Source organism: Erithacus rubecula (genome assembly GCF_903797595.1).
Source record: "Erithacus rubecula genome assembly, chromosome: 2".
Lineage (NCBI taxonomy): Eukaryota > Metazoa > Chordata > Aves > Passeriformes > Muscicapidae > Erithacus > Erithacus rubecula.
The window spans coordinates 54620821-54644216 of record NC_136685.1 but is presented as its reverse complement, the minus strand read 5'-3'; the positions used below and the strand labels follow the sequence as shown (position 1 = coordinate 54644216).

At 38.7% G+C, this 23396-nt stretch overlaps 1 protein-coding gene across 1 annotated transcript; it reads right to left on the bottom strand.

Moving 5' to 3' along the window:
• Nucleotides 1–207: 207 nt before the first annotated feature.
• Nucleotides 208–22679, bottom strand: LOC306798682 (plasminogen-like). The gene is made up of 19 exons (XM_079298891.1): nt 22530–22679; nt 19282–19417; nt 16972–17078; nt 14204–14318; nt 13213–13352; nt 12502–12622; nt 12256–12374; nt 11229–11391; nt 10525–10655; nt 9974–10145; nt 9077–9228; nt 8019–8167; nt 6537–6630; nt 4902–5022; nt 4103–4177; nt 3625–3765; nt 2468–2574; nt 1483–1628; nt 208–747 (listed from the first exon to the last, which is right to left on the bottom strand). Exons 1-19 carry the CDS (start codon nt 22576–22578, stop codon nt 586–588), a joined length of 2400 nt encoding a protein of 799 aa, XP_079155017.1. The 5' UTR covers nt 22579–22679; the 3' UTR covers nt 208–585.
• Between the last annotated feature and the right edge of the window lie 717 nt (nt 22680–23396).

Sequence of the window (23396 nt, the reverse complement as noted above, 5' to 3'; positions counted from 1 at the left end):
ATACTTTTGCTGACACATGTATTTCCATGACGATAAAAAATACAAAAACACAAGCCAAATGTGTTTGCTTCTTTTTTTTTTCTTCCCATCCCATTTATTTAATGCTATCAAATACATCTAATAAAACTTCACAGGCATATAAGACATGTACTGTGAGATTCTTTTTTGGCTTGTAGCATCAAATTGGTAATAGGTTCAGACAACTCATAGAAAATAAAAAGTATTCTCATTTCTTCATATGTTAGAAGCACAACATCTTGAAAATTATGACCTTAAAAGAAAATGTCATTGTAGAGCTAATAAAAACTTAAAATGAAGGGGTCCAGTTACAGTTAAGGTTGGGATTTTCAAGATGTATTTCAGAGGTAAGTCTGTTTTGAGACATAGCAAACAAACCATAGAACATATAGAAATAGGGTAACAGCTGGGCTTCTTGGCAATGACTATTACTTTATAGAAATTTAAAATGGGTGATCATATTTATTTTGCTTTCTTGTGAATGATTGTGGCTTTAATATTGCACTTGGAATCTCGTATTTCTGACGTGCATGCTGCTTTCCAGGAGAGGGCAGTCCATATCCAGGATCAGTAGCTTTTCATCACACTATTAATCCAAGGAATATAGTTGGAGACTCGAGCATAAACACCAGGTTTCATGGGTTGGGCACAGCCAAGGCCCCAAGAGGTGACTCCATGTTGGACAAATTTATCTTGGTCCAGACAGACTAGAGGTCCTCCACTGTCCCCCTAAACAGAGAAAGAACAGGATGATTCCTTCCTACAGGAGGCACAGAAATAGAAATACCTCCTACATGTGAAGGACACAGTACTTATAATGAAACTGAAATTCTAGCAAAGCAAGAGTTCTCCATGCATGTTGTTGAACACTTTTCTTAAGCACTTTTCATGTCTCCCAGGCATTACATTTATTTTTGAAGTAAGAGGATTTATTGAGAAAGGATTTGATTGTCCTTCTTAACTTAAACTGTGCTTCCTCCCTCAGTCTCTTTCCTGAGGTGTTCATGGGTTCCTGTTGTTACTTAGATGATCCAGTGGCACTGATACTTGGAAATTCATAGTTCCTTTGGCCCTTGTTTTGTCTGCATGGCAATCTCTACTGCATCCTTCCTTGATTGCTAACTGAGATGCTGTTAATTGAGTTAGCTTAGGCATTGGAGGTTAAATGGTTGAGGCCAGCAAGGGGGCCTGGGGAAAGAAAATCAGACCTTATGGCATTCTAAGCTGGCTCCCATACATCTGACTGGTGCAGCTATGGTTACCATGTGCTCTGGAGGTCAGGCTTATCTGAAAAATTGCCCCCCTTCCCAGCAGCAGACAAGGGATACATAGGCATTTTTCAGCTTAAATACCCTGTGGTGTTGTAACAACCCAAGGATAATTCTGGGCCTCTAAAGCCCCAAAAAGCAGTGCCCTATTTGATGTGAATGTGCTTACAACTGACTCTGATGCTCACAGACTTACCTGGCAGGTGTCTGTGCCACCATGAATATTCCCAGCACAGAGCTCGTGGTTCCTAACTCGGCCGTTCAAAAGTTCAGGGCGATTGCATATTTTATTCTCAATTACAGGAAAGCCAGTTTCCTTTAAGAGCCCTTCACCAGGAGTACCTTTGCAAATAAAGATGAGACCAACAATGGATGAATGACAAAGGTAATTATTATAGTCATAAAACAGAAATATCAGGGTATGGATAAGCAGTGAAATCAGCATAGTGTGCACTGTTCATACACTTCCCAGGCACAATATGCAGATACACCAAAATCAGCAAGCATTATCAGTATTATGGCACTTATCACCCTCTACCAGTCACCATTGACCTTCCTGTTCTCACAGGACATCCATGTGGATCCAGTGCCCACAGATACTTGTGGGAGTAATTCCCAAGCCATTTTATTTCTCTATATCTGAATTTTCTGTGGAAGAAATTAGGTAGGAAGCAAACAGTTGAAAATGGCATTATGGGTAAGAAGACAGCAAAGGTTCCAATGCACTTCTCAACCAAGACAGAGTAGGAGGTTTAGAAAATTTTAGAAATATTTGTGTGACATGTGAACCAGCCTGATTGGGAGGAAGAATAATTCAAGAGAATGAGCAAACTCACATCAATGTGATTAAGAAATAACCTAAATCTAGAAAAACTTTCCATCCAATTGGGCAAAAGCCCATTTTGGGAAAAAGCACGTGCACTGAGAGAGAAGTGGCTCCTTAGCTCAGCTTCTCCTCTTGTACCATCTGCTTAGAAGCTTTCAGTTTACATGGCATTGAACAATTCAGGATAATCAGTGTCAGAGACAGGCAGTAGAAAGTTTGGCAGGACCTGATGAATTTTGATTAAATAGGTTTTTCATGAATAGCTTGTGAGTGGCACAAGAGAGGGCACACTTTGGATACCAGTATATACCAGTCTGCAAACATGGAGCTTTCAAATGTGTTAATGTTGTCTCACCTTTTGTATCCCCCCAGCCTGTCACATAGCACTCCTCTCTTCCTCCCAACACAGAGTTTTCTTTTGGCAAACAAACTGGGATTACATGATTATTGATGACTGCTGGGCTGAAATAACAAAGAAGAGCAATCATTAGCACAATCATACTTAATACTACCTTCAGGTTTCTAAAAATATTTTATATCTATTTAGCCTTTTATAATTTAAATCCTTAGTTTCAGTTAAGGCACTTTTTTCTGACATGCAAAATTGCTTTTTAGACTCTAAACCCACAGAAAGTGATACACAAAAGAGAAAAGTCTGAAACGGAGGATAACATAAAAAGAACCAACATTAATCCAGGAGAATGCTTTGACTTAGGCTAATACACAGCCAACAGAACCTAATTACAAAGTTCTCACAAAGGGTATGATTTAGTGGCATTTAACACCTAGGTGTTAGCTTATTCTTTCTGCCTCCAGTCTGATTTTAAATAACTTTCTGTCAGGACACTTAGCATACAGCAGTACCTAAGTCCATCTGACTTGCCTTTGGGTGCAGCTAAAGCTCATTTAGAAGACCACATTTTTAAGATGACCCTGCCTTTGTTTTGGACATGCACTGCAGTCCCAGCAATGAAAGCACCACACATTTGCAAATTCCTTTTGATTGCACAGTTCCACAGAGAGCATTTCTGATGAATGAAAACTGATGCAAGAGGGGCCATATTGGGCATTACATCAAATTCTTTGCCTGCCCACCGGCCAGCCCTGCTGGAAGAGGAAATCTCCCCACCACAGCATGGAAACAGCATAGAGTGGCAGCATGCTAATGTTGTTTCAATCATCACCTTAGCAAGGTGCAAGCATATAGAAACACAGACTGAAAGCTCCTGTAGGCATTACCTCCTCCTATTCTGCTGCCACTGCCTCACCTTCCAGCAGCTGACAGCCAGTGCATTCCCAACCTGGCTCACTGTCCCTAGCCCTCCTCCCCTCCGGAAGGTAGCTTTCCCATTCTGAAACCCTGCAGCTTCTACAGAAAGGGAAGAAAGAGGGGGTCTCAAATCACTAATTGAACACAGAGTGTGCAGAAACACTCATTTCTACAACACCAGCAACCACTTTTCAGTCATCTTGTCCCATCAGAACTAAGGAGTGCTTCAGGTGAAAAGGTACATTTTCAATTTGAGCAGAGCAATGTCTGCTCCACGTGGCTCCTTGAAAAATTTCTCTACATCACGTATTTGCACTGATGGCTCTCTTGCTATTTCTCTGTGTAATCCAAGGTACACTTTGTAGGCAGATGGTCGTGAGAACCTGTTGGAAATGATTGCACATAGTGAGCTGATGAACACAAAACCAGAACAGAGACAACTTACAATGTTATTGAGCACCTTGTTCTATCAAAGCCAGCTTTGGAGTAAACTTAATCCCTTATAACAGCACATGAAATCAAACTGGCAAAATTTATCACTGTCACTCTGTTTTAGAGTCAAAATTCAGCTTTAATGAATGGCAAATAGCCTTGGCTCAATTCACAACTGCTTGCAAGCTGTTTGCAACCAGCTTGGGCTGGTTATTGGGTCTCTTGTTTCTCCTGTTATTTTCTACCTCGTGTAAGAAGTTTCTGGTGCAGACTATAACATGTACTTACTCTTTTAAGCAGTGGGCAGCAGTAAGAACCCATTGAGGATCTATCAGAGTGCCCCCACAGAAATGCAGGCCAAAACTGTAATAGACCAAAAAAGGGCAACGGTTTAAAATGGGGAAGTTACATGTGTGTCTTTACAAACTAAAGACATTATTCCACACTTTCATTAAGAAATGTTTTGCTTTTCTTGAATAATGTTTCTTAAAATGATGGTATGGTTCTGCAGACATTTTTAGGAAGCCTTGTATTAAAACACCTAGATCTTCATTCTTACTCAGAGTTTCTATTACTGGAAAACCCTGTGTTCAATGACATTCACCATTTTAGAAATTTTTACTTTTTCTAGCTCTTATCACAGTCATAAAGCCCTGCAATTGGTCTTGATTCCCAGTTTTATTAATAATTTTGCCAGTAGGATCAAATACTTGCATGGAAAGACTGATCAAGAGGTGTACTAGCCATACTTTTATTCACTGGAAACTGCTTCTACTGTAGAATGCCATGCTTTTATTCACTGGAAACTGCTTCTACTGTAGAATGTAGCAACAGATTTAAAGTTACTCTGCCTTTGACTGAAATTGGAATTTACAATTAACAATTGATCATCTTGCTATTTGTCACAAACCAGAGCGTTCTTGGTTGTCTGAATGACCTTCTTGAAGAATAGCACATACAATGTTTAGCCTTGAGCTATTTTTAAATTGAAATCAAGCTTAGAATGCTTAAACCACTTACTGTAACACTGCATGAGAGGTCAGGTCTTTTTACAGGTAGAGTCTAATGTAATGGGGAATAACCATACCTGGTACGGAGACTGATCTGCCAGGGCCAGGAGTGTGGATGTGAAATACACCCTGCAACAATCCTCTGAGCACACAGCTTTGGTCTGAACTTGGCTTTTCCACACTCATACTGAGGAGGAGCTTCGGAACAAGGGAAAAAACATCACTGTAAGGAACTTCAGTGATTTGCTTACATTCACTGTGAACTCAGTAAACTAAAAGGTGAACCTGTTACATTTGTCAGCCTCTGAATCTCTTCAAGGAATTCTATACCATACATCACATATATATATATTTTTAGGTTACCTCTATCTGGAACACCTTAAAATGCCTAGTACATTTGTTTTCACATACAGTTCTCAGTGGACAGCAAATTACACAATAATAGTTCTACAGTCAAAAAACAATCCAAAATAAAAACAGAAGGGAAAGGAGAAGGAAATTAAGAGAAATAAGAAATAAATTCTCCTAACATTCTTAAATGGACTCTTATGGATGTCAGCTGTGCAGAAATTGCACTGGCAGATATTTTAAACTAATCTTGGTACAGCACACAAAATTCTAATGCTGTCTCTGAGGTACAAAATTTTGTCAGCTCTTATCTTAGGATCATTTGGTACTTCAGATGCCTCTGAGTTATTAAAACTATAGATCTTATTTGGCTTTGGTGAACTGACTCTTATCAACAGAGAATTTAAAATTTTGTCAGCTAAAAGAGCTGACTAATGAAATTAAAGGCAAAAGCCACGTTTCCTCTCTTCTTTAGATTACCATCTCAACAGAAAACCTATTAATTTAAAGAAGAAATGGATCATCAGAATAGGGTACAAAAATAATTTGAAAATGTGATTTTTTTTTTCCCTTAAGAGTCACAGCCCAACATGTACACTGCAGCACTACTTTCAGAGCTCCAGTGTGTATAAAGCAACAACTTTCTTTTTCTTGTTTGCTTCATTTTTGGGTTTTGATCTGAGATTCTGCTCACCACTGAGACAATAAAGCAGCAAGACAGTCACAGTTCTTTTGAGAGCTACCTTTCTTCCTAGCATAGTTTTTGTTGTGAATAGACATGAAAGGACTGGAAACCAAAATGTTATAAAACTTTATCATTGCACACTTTGTTGTTCCATCTCATACTACTAACAAAGTGCATTTGGTTAAGTATTTAGGGTCAGATGCATTTTGCAGACACCAGATATGGTACAATAACCAAGGAGGGACAATCTGGTTGTCATCCAGAACAGAATCAGAGCCACATGAGCAGGCAGTGAAAACATTTTTCTGGTATAAGAGCATGCCTTGTTCAGCAAGGCCACACACAGAATTATGCCATGAGATTAGGCTGGGGCAGGGAAAATTTCTGCTGGAACTGCCCATTTTGGAACACATGGCAAAACCCTATGAGCTTCAGTGGCCTCCATATCTCATGGTATGTTTGGGGCTTTCAAGGAAGACCAGTCTTAAGTCTTCAGACAGAGATCTTGAACATCACTTCCCAAGGGCCTTAATTTCTAATCTAAATCTATTGCACTTAGATCAGCCTTTCAAACTGATCACCGAATATTTTCAAGATGTTGTAAAAAGGTACAGGAAAGGGAGACATTAGTCTTTGAGGGAAAGGAGGGGGGATCACTAGTCTTTAAAGGAATAATTACGGCACTTGGGAATGTCACAGTACTCCCAGGCTTTTCTCGGGTCTGTTGTGTAGCACCAAGGTCCATTCACATCTCCATCAGGATTCCTGCAATACTGTAACAAAGAGTAACGGCATCAGCTATTAACCAGGGAATTAAAAAGGCCAGCCAATTAAAGTTTCAAAATAAAATAAAATTTGGGAAATATTTTTTAATTTCCATTCTTATAAGTGATTTCCAACTCCTTTTGTCAAAAATTATTTCATTTTCCATTTGCTCTGTGAGTTTGGAAAAGGATAATAAATATCAGACTTCTTCAACTGTCTTCAGACAGTAATCTTCACTAGGGCAACCTTGGATCTCTGAGGTCTCAAAAATTATGAGATCTTGACTTTGAATGAAGGTATCTAAAGCACTGAAAATATCTACTGCTTTCCTTGCAGTCAATAGGAGCAGTAGGATCAGTCCTGAGGTCTTTTCACATCCACTCTGGCTGTGTGACTCAGGGTCAAGTGAGTGTTGTGTGAGCTGCTCTTGCTCGCCTTGATGGCTGTGGTGATGCAGGGCTGCAGTGTTCACCCTCAGGCAGGTGCTGGTTAGCTGAATCACTCTCTAGGTTTTTCCTGGGCATACTGACTGATCTCTGCTCAGCACAGACACCTCACACAACTGCATGCTACCAGGTATCTTTTCTAGCTCCCTTCCCTATCCTGAAACATATCCCATGTCTTAGAAAAAGGGAAAAAATATTTGCTACCAAGAGCCCTTGACAAATGCAAGAATAAGAATTTATGACAGGCTCATTTTTTGAGGGAGTTTCCCCAGACTGAGCTGGAATTCACTACAGGGTAGGTGATGCCATCAAAGAATTGACTAAGTCAAGTCCTAAGTCATTTACCTGGTAAAAAATTAGTTTAAGCTGTCAACATCAAACATGCTCTTTATATCACATACAAAGCTTGTCACAAATTAGGCAAATATTGTAAATGGGATGTTACAAGTCTAAAGAACTGGTGATTAGTACATTTGTTAAGACTAAGGCTGAAAAGGGAGATTGCCTTCCAGGAGGGAAATTTCTAGGGGATGGGGACTACAATCCATCAGCTATATATCTCAATAAGCTTGAACATCAGATTGATCACCATCCCACCTGTCCCTGGTACTACTGAAAATTATGACCCCAGGTGTTCTGTCTGTCAGAGGAGACAGAGGCACTGCCCACAGACCAGCTCTGATCAGTCTAGTCCTCAGCAGTGAGGAGAAGCAAGTGCCCATCTGAAGCCCCTTGGCTGTGCTGCAGAAGCATTCAGCAGAGCTTCTGGGCATCTCTGTGCCCCATGATGACCACATTGGTCATGTCAGCAAGAATTAGCATGATCAGGGTTTTGGATTTAACCGAGGAAAAGAAATTAACAAAGACTTGTCACCAAATGCTCGCTGAGGAACCCTGGAAAAGACAGGCAAAGCTCAATGACAATGAGCGTTAAGTGAACAGTTGTTTACATTTTTTTCCAGGCCTGCTCTTGGATGAGTTTTGGGAGTGAAATAGTCGTGGCTATGAGGTTTCTGAGAACTCCACTCTTGACAAGTCCTGCCTCTTGCAGTTTTTGCCACTGTGCCACGGTAGTCTATTCCATTTCCAACAATGCAGTCTGTGAAAAATGAAGGAAAGGAAATGGTTGTTAGCTGTGAGCTGTTGCACCATTTGATGGTGGTGAAGCAGAGATGAATTTGAGGAAATATTACATGTATTACAATTTACATGTCTCACATATTATGTAGATGAGGAAATAAGGGCTACCTAGTGTCAAGGATTGCTAACAAAAAAAAAAAGTTTTCTTCATGATCACAAAAGTCATAAATCAAAGAAGCTTACATTCAGTCAATCTTTCATGACTCCAGAAATCAGGACAAAGACTACGTATTCATAAAGTATTTTCCTTACAGACACTCAGATCTGTCTGATGCCACATTTTACAGTATGTAAAAAGCAGTAACATGCATTTAGTTAAAACTATTAACTTCTATCCAGTGAAATGCGTCATAGCAAAAAAAAAAAAAAATTAAAAAAGAAAGCTGCAGTACTCTAACTAACTACTGCACAATAGAGTTGCATCTGAACTGAATAAAAAAAAATCCAGGTGCTCTGTGATGGTAAATGTAAACTTAGAAATGTGAAAGCATGGCATAGGAAAAGACTTTTTTGGAGCAGGTGCCAGCAAAATGCCATCACTATTCCATTTTCTGACATTGCTAGTTGCCCTCTCACAGTAGTGCGGAAACAGCAGCCATCTGCTTCCTCGTGTTTCCAATATTTCCAGGTGCAGTGGGTAAAAGATGGGGTATTAGTCTAAAATCCAATGCATTCCCTGCTATCCAATCCCTACTAAAAATTATACTAAAATGCTCAGAAAATGAAGAGAGTGGATACAATACTATTGAATTCTGTATTTAATTAGAGTTCCCTGTATTTCATCCTCATTAAATTCTTGAACATGTTTCCATAAAAACCAGCTTCCTGGTTATTCCTGGCATTTCTGGGGAAGCTGAAAGTATCTCACCAGGGTCCAGGGTTGTCTGAGGAGGTTTAGGTACAGTCTGGTCATCACACTTCTTCAGGTCACAGTACTCCCACCTCACACCAGGGTCAGTGGTGTAGCACCATGGACGGCTGTCAGCATCTGGGTTTCTGCAGTAATTTTGGGTCAGGCCCCTACAAATGCAAACATATTATATTCCTATCTGTGCCACTGCCCTGGGGAGAGCTCAAAACAACATTTTAGAAAGCATATCTGCTGTGGAGTTAGCATATATCATTTATTATCTACATTCTGTCATGGCCAGCTGAAATCGTTTTTGCAGCAGAAAGAAATAGGACACATATATGGGATATTTAAATATGCCAAATACTTATTCACTGATTAACACTTCGAGTAGAATATAATTCAAAAATCCAGATAAGTAAATGCATACATGTATAGCAAAGATATAACTAATTTTATTTTTTCACATAGGGTAATAGTTTTTAAAAATAAATAGATTTTTGCATTTTGGAAAAAATAAGTAAATATTAGGAATAAGAAAACAATCTATCCCTTCCTCAAAGTTTTAATGACTTGCAGACTAGGAAGCACAGACTTAAACTCATGAATAAATTAATGCATAGAAACAGTTCATTTCAGCATAAGGGAAAATTTATGATAACTATTAATTGCCTTAGAAGCAATGTAAAAACACACAGTTAATTAGTCTAAAGTATAATAGCAACAATTGTGGTTTCTTCCAAGATGAGGCAAATAAAAAAGGTTTCCATGATAAATAAAGTAGAAAAGGAAGGGATTATTTTTATCTAGTACACTCCCTTTCCATCTTTATAATCATTGTTGTGCAATGATGATGCAAATCAAAGCGAGTTCACGAATGACCACTGTCCAATGGAACCTGGGAAGTGCACGCACGCGTTTGGGAAGTTCTCTTCCGTTTTGTTGTGCCGGTGCGGTGACATTGAGCTCCAGGCTTGACATTTCTTTCCCGAGAGAGTGAAAGAAGCTGTCCCACGGTAAGTCACCCCATTGCCCTGATAGCACTCCTCAGTAACTTCAGCCTGTCCAGGCCCATCAACTGTATCATCTGTAGGGAATTACAGAAACCAATCTCTTGCATCTTAATACTTTGACACTTATACTTGAGCACAGAAAGACAACAGAAAACAACAAGCCAGAGTGTTTCATTGACCACCACAGCATGCTCTCTGTAATGGAATCTTTCTCAGACTGTAGATCAAAAGGAAGATTTCAAAAGGTGTTTGCAAAAATTTCATGATATACTAGATTAAAAGCATTTGTACATAATTTTACTGTCACACGTGGGGATTTATTTCAGATAACAAGCCAAATAGTTAACATATTGATCAAATAGTGACAGCAACAATGCAGCTGAGCAGAGTCACACAAGATTTTTCAAAATATACCATGATGACCCTTCACTTCCACTTGTCTCCTGTTCTTACCAGGGGCCTCTGGCTTGGTGCTGTCACAGGAGGGGATGTTGCAATATTCCCACCGGGCAGATGTGTTGGTGGTGTAACACCATGGCTGCTTCTCACCATCAGGATTTCTGCAGTAGTTTTCATCTAGGCCGCTAAAACAGAAAACTTGACTAATAAAAAGTCTCTCACAGAAATCTATTAAAGGTTATGAAAATATTGCTATTTACAGTTGTATTTACTGGTAGGTAACTCTTGCTCTCATTTACTGATGCCATCTCTTACAGGAATAATTGCAATTCACTGCTGTTTTGCATGTGCTACACCAGATACCTGCTCGACTGCTGGATGAATTAAGAGTGTGTAGTACTTTGAGGTCAAGAGTAGCACAGCAGAAAGAATCTAGGGTGAAATAATCTAGCCCCAATCAAATATAATAACTGTACCATTCGTACTCCACATGGTTTCATTGAGCAGCCATACAGCAAAAGGAAGAAATGAGGAGGAAAAAAGTCAGTCAAGCTTGAAAGTCAGAAGAGGAAACACCAGTATTCAAGGACTAAGAAGTCCATAAAAATAAATGTATGAAAAAATGGGAAATATGAGATCCAGCAGGTGATGAATGCTGGTGCAACTGAAGAACTTTGCAATATCGATGAAGAGAACTGCAGTAATTTTTAGACTTGGTATTTCTCATGGGCACTGAAGAACAGAGGAGTTTCACTTACTGGCAGGGATAGTTTTCAGGAGTGCGAGCGTGCCTGTGTGGAGACTGAGAGCTCCAGTGCTGGCAGGTATTTCCTGATTCAGTAACAGATATTGTGCCTCGATAGTCTTCTCCTCTCCCTGAGAGACACTGACGGCCTGGTGCAGGAGGTGGTGGGGGTGTTGCTGTTACAGAAAAAGGAACTGAAATTAATCAGTGCCTTCTAGTTGTAGTAAAAAACTAAACCAACAAGCCACTCCGAACTTTATAATTATGTGGGCTTTTCAGATTTCATTGCAGGTAAGTTCTAATTACCAAAATATCTGAAAAGTCCAAAGGCAGAGAAAAAAAAATCTAAAGATATCTTTCTCAACTTTTCTTTCTACCATTTTGAGTTCTTCACAAGTCAGGCTGCCAGAAGGGCATTTGCATCTATACCTTTACATACAGGATACAAAAGTCAGGATATGAAAATGCTAGCAGCTTCATCAGAACAGAGCTAGAAAGTGAGCAAGTGACAATGGTGTGAAGAAAACTGGGGTGAAAGTGTCAGGCCCATCAGTGACACAGAAAAGGTGCATGTGTGAAACAGACATACTCTGGCTGGTGAGAGACAGCAAGGATGAGGTCAAGAGAGAAGTCCCAAGGAAAAGTATAATGGCAAAGACATGTCTTTAGGAGAAAAGAGAACTGAAAAGGTGGAGAATTGATTTGGAAGAGCAAAACAAAAGCCAAAGTATTTTCAGGAAGAGTGAAACTTCTTGGCATCAAAAGAGGAACATGAGAAGAAACACCAGAAATGCCTGGTCATAGAAAAGCACATCAAGGAAGGGAGATGTGCTCCAGAGAAAACCATCAGAAATGCCTATGACAGAATGTCTGGACTCAATAAAGCTATCAGAGGTTCATTCTAAAGTGATTAATTTTTTTCTTTGAGAAAAAATTCAGCTGTCTTTCATACTTTTCATTATCTTTGGGACCTCCTCTGTTCTAGAGGTTCTAGATCCTCACACTACTCTGACTGGAAGAAGTCTAGAAGTCAGACTCACTGCAACGAGGAATGTCACAATATTCCCAGCGTTTAGTTGGACTGGTAGTGAAACACCAGGGACGAGGTTCTCCATCAGGATTACGACAATAATTATTCTTCAGATCCTTCTCTGGAAAACTGAACCAGAAAAATAAGATTTTTAGGTTTTAAGATATGCTACCTAGTAGCTGTAACAATCATCCTGTCTGGTGCAGGTTCTTCAGCCCACCACTGATGATAGAGACCATCACAGAACCTGACTCACTTTTCCGGGAGGTATCCATGCGAGTGAGGTTGCTGGGAGTCCCAGCGCTGGCACTCAAGCCCAGATGTTGTTGTTGCAACTACTCCATGGTAGTTTTCTCCACTGCAGTGCATGCACTCTACTGTAGGAACAAGGCAGAATAAAGACAAGAGAGACAGAAAGCCCTTCATGAACTGGTCCAGAAACATTCCACCTCGTCTCACATGAAGCACCAGAGCCTGATCAGAGCACAAGGCTGAAGCACAGTCATTTTTTGGCAAAGTAAAAGCTTATTTTCCTTGGTAAGATGACTTTAACTAGTTGATTATATTTGTACTATTCCACTAAAAAAAACCACTAACCAGCATTATGGACTACAGGCCTTAAAAGAGCTAAATTGAATCCCTTTAGATATAATTTTGAATCTGTGCTTTGCTACTGTCACATTTATTGAGTTTTGCACTAGCAGCTGTCATTTGTCAATTCTAATTTTATGATATACAAATACACCCATACACTTGCTTTTTATCTAGGGGAAAAAAAGGACTTTGTATAGCTGTTTTCAGGGTCTTTTGATATCTTCCTTGTTGATGTTGAAAATGCTTTGAAAAGTTTTGTGCTGAACTAAATTCAGGTTTGAAGCAAATGCTAAATTAAAAATAAAAGTATCTGAATAACTTCTTGAACATATCTTGCAAAAAAATGGAAAGAAGACAGTATGTGTATCCTGACCTTCACACTCAGGGATGTTACAGTAGTCAAATCTTGTATCAGGATCTGTTGTGTAACACCAGGGTCCCTTTTCATCCCCATCAGGATTTCTGCAGTAGTTTTCCTCCAGTCCTGCTTTGGGATATTTTTCAGGTGTGTAACTGGAACAGAATTAAATGGGATTACAGAATAAAGAAAGTGTCTCACCTATTCAGCTGAGACATTATTTTTATTCTAAAAATAAAATCTTTATCTGAGGACAATTTTGAGATGTTGTCTTTAGAGGGGCCCCTAATTGTTACTGTGTGCCATTGCTGAAGCATCAGAAGTGCTACAACGATAGACTTCAGGAAATACAGTGCCTCTATGGCCACTTATGCCTTAATACTTGCATTTTCTTTAGCTATTTGTTTCCAGCAGTTATTGTTCAGTCAGGGTACCATGTGGCATGTAGTGAACTGTTTCCTCTGGGATATGTTCCCCGGGAGATGCAATGAGATCATATTTCTGAAATGTGAGAGACCTCTGCAACCTGAATGCTGCAGCTTCTGAATAGAAGGTTACTAAATAAACCCAGTTCAGTATTTTTTATTAAAGACAAGAAATACCACCTCGTTAATCGTGGATTCACTGATAAAATGATGCACCTCCACCTCATGTGCCTTGTTATACCTTTGGCCAAGAGAAGAATTTCTTGCTCTGGTGAGATTACTGAAAAATTCTGATTTCAGCAGAATCAGATGTTCCCCTGTCGTGTTTTGCTCATGTTAATAGCATAAAATTTAAATGTCAACCAAGGCTGACAGTGTCTCTATTCATCATGTAGCATCACTTAGAGGTCTCTGAGTAACAACTCAGATTAGAGAATGATCTTATTCTAGACAGGTATAGAAAAATATTTTATAAGGAGATTTCTAACACCGAAAAATGGCTTACAAGACAAATTTGCATATATGTATGGCTTGACAAAATTTCAGAAAAAAACATATAAACAGATATGAAAAGACCTTACTTTGGTTTATGTGGGGAATTCTCATCCCACCTCTGGCACCGCACACCGTTTCGAGTTTTGGATTCTGTTCCTCTGTAATCCACTCCTTTTCCCTCCTTGCATTCTAGAAGATAAACTGAAATGATATGTGCTTAATCAGTATCATGACATATCCACTGGATTCTAACATATATAAAATCTCTTTTCATGCTTACACACTTAAAAATGTTCAATCATATTTTGACTTTCTTAAGTTTCCTAGAAACTAGACATTTTACATTGTAAAAACCTACTAGTTAGTTGATGTCTAAGTTGACTTAATTGGGACTGAAAACTGTATGTGAAAGCAAAAAAAGTTCTACATTAGAATTCCAGAGAAATAAGTGTAACACAATCCAGTTATTTTGGGAACATGCCATCGTAAATTTAAATAATACAATATGCTTTAAAAATTTAAATAGATACTATAATAAAATAGAAACACATTCTCTTTTTCTTATCTCCTGTAAGATTATTATATTTACGCAGAGTAATTAAAATAAAATCTTTAAAGACAGTCACCCAAATTCAGGTGAAGACAAGGCAGCTCAGTTTAGGGAGTGTCACTGTCAGGTAACGTGTCCTCTGGCTCAGAAAACTAAGCAGGAAACTCATTTACCATTCCTCTAGGGAAGCCTTTTGGGTTGGCACCTGGTTTGTCTCAGTGACTTTAAGTAGTGTCCAAACCAAATACTTGTAGAGACCCAGTTTTGCAACAGTTTTTCTCAGCATCGAAGTTGTGGCAAAGCTGACATACAAGGAGAATAATAACAGAAATCTGGAGAAATAATGCCATTTTACACAGATCTGTCTTGCCCAAAGTGAAAAGAAGTAATATTTGAATCCAAAATATGGGTCAGATTTTCTGGGGGCTAATAGTTTAGACTTGAATTTATAGATGCACCTTCAGACATGCTTTTACTTCAATGCAAGTTTACTCTAGAAACTTTAGCTGGAAGCTGTTTGGATCCCTCAAACAATTTTGCAATAAAATAACATTAAACCTCTCAATTACTGAACATTGAATCAGTCAAGTGCTGACTCCTCTTGTTTGTGTAAACTTTTGACCGTTTATATAACCTTTAGGGCTCTTCCTTTCTGATGACAAATGGCTAACTTTGATCCCCAAACTCAACCCATGTCCTTTGGGTTAACTGTTTCCAAACAGATATGTAGATAACAATTCCCAAATGCAGCTTTAATTCTTGTTACTTTTACTCTAAGTTAGAGAAGATTAACTTTCTCTTTTATAGCACATACTATAGAAAAAAGAACTTCTGAAACTGTCAGTTTTATAGTAATTGTCATCCTTTATGTTGAATGAAATGATAAATAGCAACCAGGTCTCATTAAGTAATTGAAAAAAATTCAGCAAATAAGAAGATGAGCAACACAGACACCATCTGAGACATACACAGCAGGTTGTGTTTTTGATGATACCAAGGGCCGTCTTTTGGTTTCTGCAGGTAGAGATACAATTTTTGGAAATTTTAGTTTTGTCAAACAACAGTTTTTCACACCTTTAGCAGCCTCAAAACATTAACAAATACAGTGAGTATTGTGTTATAACCTCAGTAAACCCAAAGGATGTCTCCAAAATAAACCAAAATTGCACTCTAGCTCCTGATCACAGTAAGCAAAACCAATATGATTATTTACATACAAATTACTGATTTAGTCTTTCAGCTTTGTTACTTGTTAATTCATACACTCAGTTTTCCTTCTAAATAGGAATTGTAGAAGATTTCTTAGTGCTACTTAATTGTGTTTTATGGAAAGTCCCACCTGTTTCTGTGTATAATGAAAGAGCTAATGTTCTAAACATTTAATTACCCGCAGAAAAAATGCAGCTGGCCAAAAGCTTGAGAAATGATTAGGCTGAAAAGGACTTTCAGTTGTCTTTGGTCCATAGCCCCAGAAATAGCACATCCAGGTTCTAAGGTGGGTGAGACTGCTCAGAGCTGTCAGTATCTACAAGGGTGAAGGCTCCACAGCCTCTCTGGGCAGTGTGGCCCAGTACTTACCAACCTTTCTGTGAAAAATTACTTCCTTATATCCACAGTGCCTGGATGAAATCTCATCTGGATGTTAGGCTGCAACCCAGCTAAAGCTGTTGAACTACTATCTAAAATCTCCTTGCAGCTGCTAGACACACAGAACAGTCTCCACAGGGAGGGATAAGGACAGGTCAACAAAGAAATAAAGATACAGTTCTCTGGAGCTCACAGGTATTCACTGTAAAGTTATTAAGGAGATTTTTCTCCCTTACGTATTACTAAGTCAGGGAACAGCACAATGAAATTTATGTTACATTACAAATACACCACATTCCCTCTTCCCTGTGTATAGCAAGAGTCCCATGCTCAAGAACGTAATTTAAAAACAGTCTTAAAGCCTAATTGTTTCCTTGCACCTAGCATAAGGTAATAATTTTTGAAACAGGATAAAAAATTGGATAGCTGCCATTTCTCAGAGACACACTTCCTATTTTCAGAAAGAATTAGAGACCATTTCTGTCAAATAACCATAATCTATGACAAAAATATTCATAAATAAAATATGTACAAAAGGGGAACACAAAAATTCACCATGCCAATTAATTACGCCACAAAAATAACAATAGGATAAAAATGTTACCAAATTAATTAACTGAAGAGTATTAACATCTTACAACAATACACAAATACTATAAAAATAGATAATTTTTATCTGAACCGCAATCCAATAATATAAAAAATATATAGACATACCTCTTTTTTCATAAAGAACTGCATTTGCTCTTCTGAATATCATTGCTGTTTTGGTGTTCTCAGTCAATGTTAAACACTGTTGGTCTTTACTGGTAAATAAGAAGGCCCTGTTGAAATTAAGAGGAGAGAGCAATGTAAGAAACAATACTGCATATATGCTTATTTTCCTGAAAATATTTTTGGGTATTAAGTGTCATTTTATCAAACACTACAGTTCAGTGATATTTAAGACTGAGAAATACTTTCAAATCACTGAGTATTGCAGCTCACATTTTCGGTGGTGATTTTCACTTCTAAGTGTTCATATCAAGCTTATGTTGAAAGGGAGCTACCAGAACAAATCATAACAAGGGATAAAAGGTTTATAATTTGCCAGAGGTTGAAGAGACCGTGTTGAAGGGGATAGAAACACAAGGCACCTTGACTTTATTATTAACTTTATACTGGGGAATGTCTCACTGACAGAATGACCACTAATATTTTAGTGGCCATTCAAGGAGTGAGACATTCCCCAGCATGCAGCAGTTACAAAGGAGCAGGTAAAACACAGGACCAGGACCTTAAATTATCTTGTTGTACCTCTTCTGAGAGTAAAAACTTTATAAGCCATAGCCTTTTGTCTTTTCAGCAAGTGCCTAGGCTGTAAACTGCAAAACTGGAGCAGAGGGTTTAGCCTTTAGAATAGCATCTAAGGAAACCTTCTGACAGGCACAGTAATTCCTACAGCTGGCTTTTCTGAACTGAAAAAAGAGCAGTATCAGCATGGCATTCAGTGGGTAGATCCATATCAGGAAAGCTGCTACCCCCAAACAAGCCAATTAAGCTGTCAGTAATGTTAAATTTTTAAGTACTGAAGTAACTAAGGACACAGCCCAATCCATCTCTAAGGTGGGATAATATTGATCTGAAGCTTTAATTGAAGATTGGTCTGAAGCATTAATGTGAGGATGCTGCAATGTTGGCCTGGTCTTAAGCTCTAAATAACATTTATCTTTCTTCCCTCAAATCCTTCCTGCCAGATAGCACCTGTTCTTGCTGGATTGTAATAGATCTCACATAATTAATTAAGGAGGCATTAACTTGATGTTGTTTCCAGTGCCAATGATGGCAGGCTTAGTCCCAGGGCAGAAGCTAAGGAGTGATACCATGTCTGAAAGGAATATTAATTCCCTACAAGCTGTAAATACATGATCTGAATATACAGACTTGCCCTCTTTGCCTTCCTCCCTACTTTCCTGAAGTACATGCTACTGCAGCTCTGCCCTCTTTGTGGTTTCCAGAGTGAAGCTGGATCAAAGGGAATAGGTGTTATTTCATACAGTCAGCAACCTCTGTCATCCTTGAGGGTTACAGCTTCTGAAAATGTCTCCTTTTCTCTTTTGTTAAAACACAAAGTTACAAAACACGTATAAGAAGTCAGAACCAGTGTAACTCTGCCTTGATTAAACTCATTAAGCAAAACCAAGTGCTAGAAACAGCACTGCAGACAATCAGGTGTGCTGCAGAAGTGGTAAATTGGAAGAGAAATCTCCTCTGCCCCATCTGTGTGGACTGCTTCCCACAGCAGTAATGGACATCTCACTGCCCCAGTTTCCTGCTATTCTGCTGGAGCTCAATGGGCTGCAAGGCTTTGCTGGAGCCTATTGCTCTGAGCTTCAGGCATTGGATCTCCTGCAGCAAAGCAAAGACCAATGATACAGGCTCATCATCACCTTTCATGCTCACCCCTTGAGCCTGGTTAATGCAAATGCAGCAGGAGGACTTGGCTGAAAGAAGGGTTTAGAATCATGAAGGTTTAGGTGGTCATCTCTTTCTCAAAGCAAATAGAAACTACCCAAGTTCAGATTCTAGTAAAATTCCAAATAATGGGTTTATATGCGAGATAATCAATGCAATGAAAATAAGCGGTGCCATTATTGCTGTCCTAAATTTCCAAGAAATTAATCATGAATCCCTGTAGCAGGAGAGCAAGAGTCTTGATAAAACCATGTCAAGTTGGTTTGCAGCATGTCAAGCTGTGCATCAAGATATTGTGATGTTTTTCAATGAAAATTCAACATAACTTCCTTAATTTCTCTATATTTCTTGTCTTAATCTGTATGTCCCAGGCATTCTGTTTCTATGCCTTTTTTGTTTTTCCAACAAACCTCAAACCCCCACATAGTCACAAGGAAACCTTTGAAAGTTCAGACTGCTGATAAAAAAAGACACATAAAATAAAATAAAATAAAATAAAATAAAATAAAATAAAATAAAATAAAATAAAATAAAATAAAATAAAATAAAATAGTGGGAACAAGTGGAAATTACCTGCAAGCAAACTTCTCTTCATTTTCACATTTCTCTGCACATTCTTCCTCACTATTTGTTCTATAAACTTGCTTCATTGGGTTGAGCAACCAAGCTCCCTCTGTTTTCACATAGCGGTCTAGGATGCTTCCTTGCACTAAAAGGAAAAAGATAGAAAGGAGTGAAAAGGGGAATGATTATTTGATTTATTTCAAACTCTCATGTTAAATTCTTTGTCACCTAATCATGTGATATCATCATTTAATTGCTGGAATAATTGGGTTAATGGTGACAAAATATGGGTAAATCTAAAATGCCTTCCTGGTATGGTAAAAGGTGGCACCACTGAAAACTCAGTGTGAGGCAGGATAGAGAAATGGCTTGAATAGTGATAACACAAACCTGTGATGTAAAGTAATGGGAGCACAGAAGATGACCTGAGGAGCAAAAAAAAGTGAGGAGTTCCAGAAAGAAAATATTGGCCATGCATACTTTGGACATTTGGAGAAACAGGACTCAAGAAAGATGAGAAACAACATGAATTCAGATTTATCAGTCACCTCCTTTGAAAGGCTCCTCCTCTTAAAAGAATCAAACCACCCTGTTGTTTCAGTTTGTCATTTTTGTAATAACCCTGTACTGAATTTACTTAATAACCAAGGTAGAAGTTGTTGACCTCCATCACAATGAATCAACACAAGACACTAAACTGGTAAATAAATTCACCTAACAACCTCTGGGCTACAGCTGTCTGTCAGATATATAGGATACTAAAAGGTACAGCTATGAATAATGGTAAACTCAAAGAGTGCTCAAGAACAGTCCTCCTTGTAAAGGACTTTGGCATTTTCCTGTTACAGCTCTGCAATCTCAGAATTAGTGCATAGCACAGTGACTTTCATGACTTCCAGCTGCAGGGTCATGGAGTTGGACGAGTCCTGTGATTTTTAGTTTCTTTATCAGTGGAGCATATGACTCTTCTGATGAACATTTGGCACTGGAGTTACTTGTCCTGCAGGGTTTCAACCCCAAACAGACACCCTGGCCCCTGGTCACTGCAGGATATCTCAGTTCTGCTCTGTTTTTGTGCCTGGCTTTATGCAATTGCTGAATAAAAGGCAGACAGGGGATGAACCAGACCATGACTGGAATCTCAGCAATAACAGCCATGCTGCAGAGAGGGACTTCCTCACTTTCTCCAAGCCCTGTCTGTCTCAGCAATGTTCCAGTGCCAGCAGGAGGGACAAAAAGCCTCTTTGTCCCCCTCAGACCCACAGCCTGTGAGCAGGGGCTCCACTGGGCTGTTCAGTGATGTCTTTCCAGCTGAGAGAGGCAGCAGCTCCTCCCTGTCCTGAGTAAGACCCTTTAGTGTGGAGCAGGCTCATATGTGTCCTGCTATTAAATTCCTTCACCTGAGAGACAGCTGAGCCTGCAATTGGGTATTTCCTTACAGATCATTTTGCATCTACATGTTGAAGCTGGTAAAACAGGGATGAAGACCAAATTATGCTTTTTCTCATACAATTGCAAAAGCATAGAAGTTACTTTAGACAAGGGAAGAGTTTGTCAGAGTTTGTCCCTAAGGGTTGGCAGTTACTTTAATAGTATGCATGGAAGGAAAGGATAGCAGCTGGAAAACAAAAGAATAAGTGAAAAAGAGTCCAATGAATTTTCCACTAGTTATTTCAAAACAAAAACACTGAGAAGAAATGAGTTTTGAGACAAAACATTAAACTAGGTTAAGACAATATCATAGGGATGCTGCAATACTCTCCACAAGGAAAAGAAAAACAAGTAAAAAATTCCTATTATGGTACAGCTTCCATGCAAATGTAATTCTGTTCTGTTTTGACATTTTGCAATAATATTGTTATTATTATTACAACATTTGATTTTAGAAATATTGACAGGGTCATAATTGATTTGGGTCATAAAAATATTTTCCCCCTTTTGTGTTATATTTACATGGCAAGACATCATACTTTAAGAAAACAAAAAGGAAAATATGCAATCTGAATAAAAAAACCAGTAAATTTTCATGTTACCATTTTCCCTATATCTGTGGTGTTTTACAGTCTCAGGAATATGTATTATTATCTTATTCAGAAATGCAAATATTTACCACTGTTTGAGAAAGGATCTGCAAACAAAAATACAGTATATCAGATAAAAGCCCAAATTGTATATTTTTCTCCCTAATATAAAATTCCTACTTAATTAAGAAGGTATTTAATTTTACTAAGGCTGTTCTTTTGCAAAAGCAAAGCTTAGAAACTATAAACAAAGATTAAAATTTTAGCATTAAATAACAGAATTTTTTTAATGCTGGGGCATGTGTCTAATATTTCCAGCTAAAATCTACCCAAATATTTTCCTAACTGTTATCTCTTCTTGTGTTTTAAAACAGCACATGTAAAATGCTTGTTTATTTCACTGCACCTTTATACATGCATTAGCACATTGTATTACACATGTATTTTTTACTGCAATCACAACATACTGAGTGGTTGTATAGGTGCCTGCAAGAAACTGCATGGTCTGAATCTCACAGTTCATTGGAGTTTAAGGTTTTCAGGACAGGGAATATTCGTATGCATGAAACCCATATAAATATATCTAAAGAGACCAATTCAGTTCTTGTGTGTTCCCAAATATTTGTATCACCTTCCACAAAGTTATCTTTTCATACCAAAAATATTGCAGAAAGTAACAGTGATCAGATTTGGTCTCCCTATCACATGGAATGAAAAATTCACTGTTTAGAATGTGGTTATGAAAAAGAGTGAAACTGCAGTGTGTAGAGCAAGCTCTCCTTTCCTTTGTGATTCCATTTTGCACAAGCATTAACAGACTTTAAAACAATCAGAATAAGGACCAGGGTAGCTGGCAATAACATAGAAAAAATCCCAACCCAAACCTAAGATAAAAGCCAGAAACCAGAGGGAGCCATGCCTTTGTACAAGGTTTGACAGGCTGCTTCCCAAGGCTGTCCCTGCCTCTGGCCATGGAAAAAGTTTGCTGGGAGCCATTAGTTGCCCATGCAGGCACCAAGGCTGCTCCTTTTTCGGATTCTCTAATGAACACAGCCCTGGAGAAATGACGACTCTCACTCTGTTCAGCAGCAGCTCTTGCTGGCCAGTGAGTCCCAAATCCAGCATTGTCCAGGGAAGTTGTGACACAGGGATTTGGGGACCTACCTTCCTCACATGGAGCTCACAAGGGTCTGGCCCCAGTCTCACCTAGGCAAGCAGAAGGCAGAGCACTCTTACCTGAGCTGAGGAAGAGCAGAAGGAGAAGGGCAGCTTTGCTAATCCCCATTTTGGGCCAGCTTGGCGGGTGCTGGAAGTTGTGTGTGTCGGTGCTCGAAGTTTTATTGACTCGCACTGGAGTGAGGCAGCATCAAACAAACAAGGCAGGAGGATTAAGTTAATCATTCTCCCATGCTGCTCCCCCCTTGCCATGGTGTGGCCGTTCAAACAACCTTGAATTGGATGGATTACCAAATCAGATTCAATCATTTCTACTGGATGCTGTTAAAGGCAAAGGCACTTTCTTGTTTTGCAGGATATGTTTTGTTCTCAAATGGTTAGGTCTTTCTCTGCTAGGGAAAAGACGGGAATAATGTTGGTGGAAAGCATGGAAAATCATGTGTCTAGGCAGGATCTGAACTTCTCTTGACACTGGAGTCCCAATAGTAAATTCAGCCATGCATACCTGTACTGATTTAAGAGAAGCAACTTCTATTTAATCTCATAGTAAGCATGATTATAAGATTCAGATACTATTAACACTGTAAAATAGTTTAATTTTACTTCTTTATTAAATAGTTCCTTTTCTGCTGTCTCATTGACCTAAAGTCTTCTATTTTTTCTTCTATTTGGGACTAGGACTTAATTTTAATTTAATTTAAACTTTAGATTTAAGAGTATACTCTAAACCTTAAACATTAGGTTTAAGAATCATAGTGTTCTTCCTTAGCAGACATCTAACCTCACACTGCATGCACAAACTGACCCAGTGAGGGTGTCAGACTTTGTTCATCTGTGTTATCCTGATTTCAACATCAGATCACTCTGCATTTCCCAAGCAGCCTTTACCTTGGAAAAGTTGCACTGCAGCACCATTTAATGGCTTCT

Excerpts from the sequence above, each read along its gene's own strand:
- LOC306798682 (XM_079298891.1), bottom strand. The coding sequence starts at position 22,578 with ATGGGGATTAGCAAAGCTGCCCTTCTCCTTCTGCTCTTCCTCAGCTCA. Across the intron at positions 14,319-16,971 it reads AGTTCTTTATGAAAAAAGAG|TTTATCTTCTAGAATGCAAG; the intron begins GTATGTCTATAT and ends ATATCATTTCAG. Across the intron at positions 748-1,482 it reads GTGGCACAGACACCTGCCAG|GGGGACAGTGGAGGACCTCT; the intron begins GTAAGTCTGTGA and ends TTCTCTGTTTAG.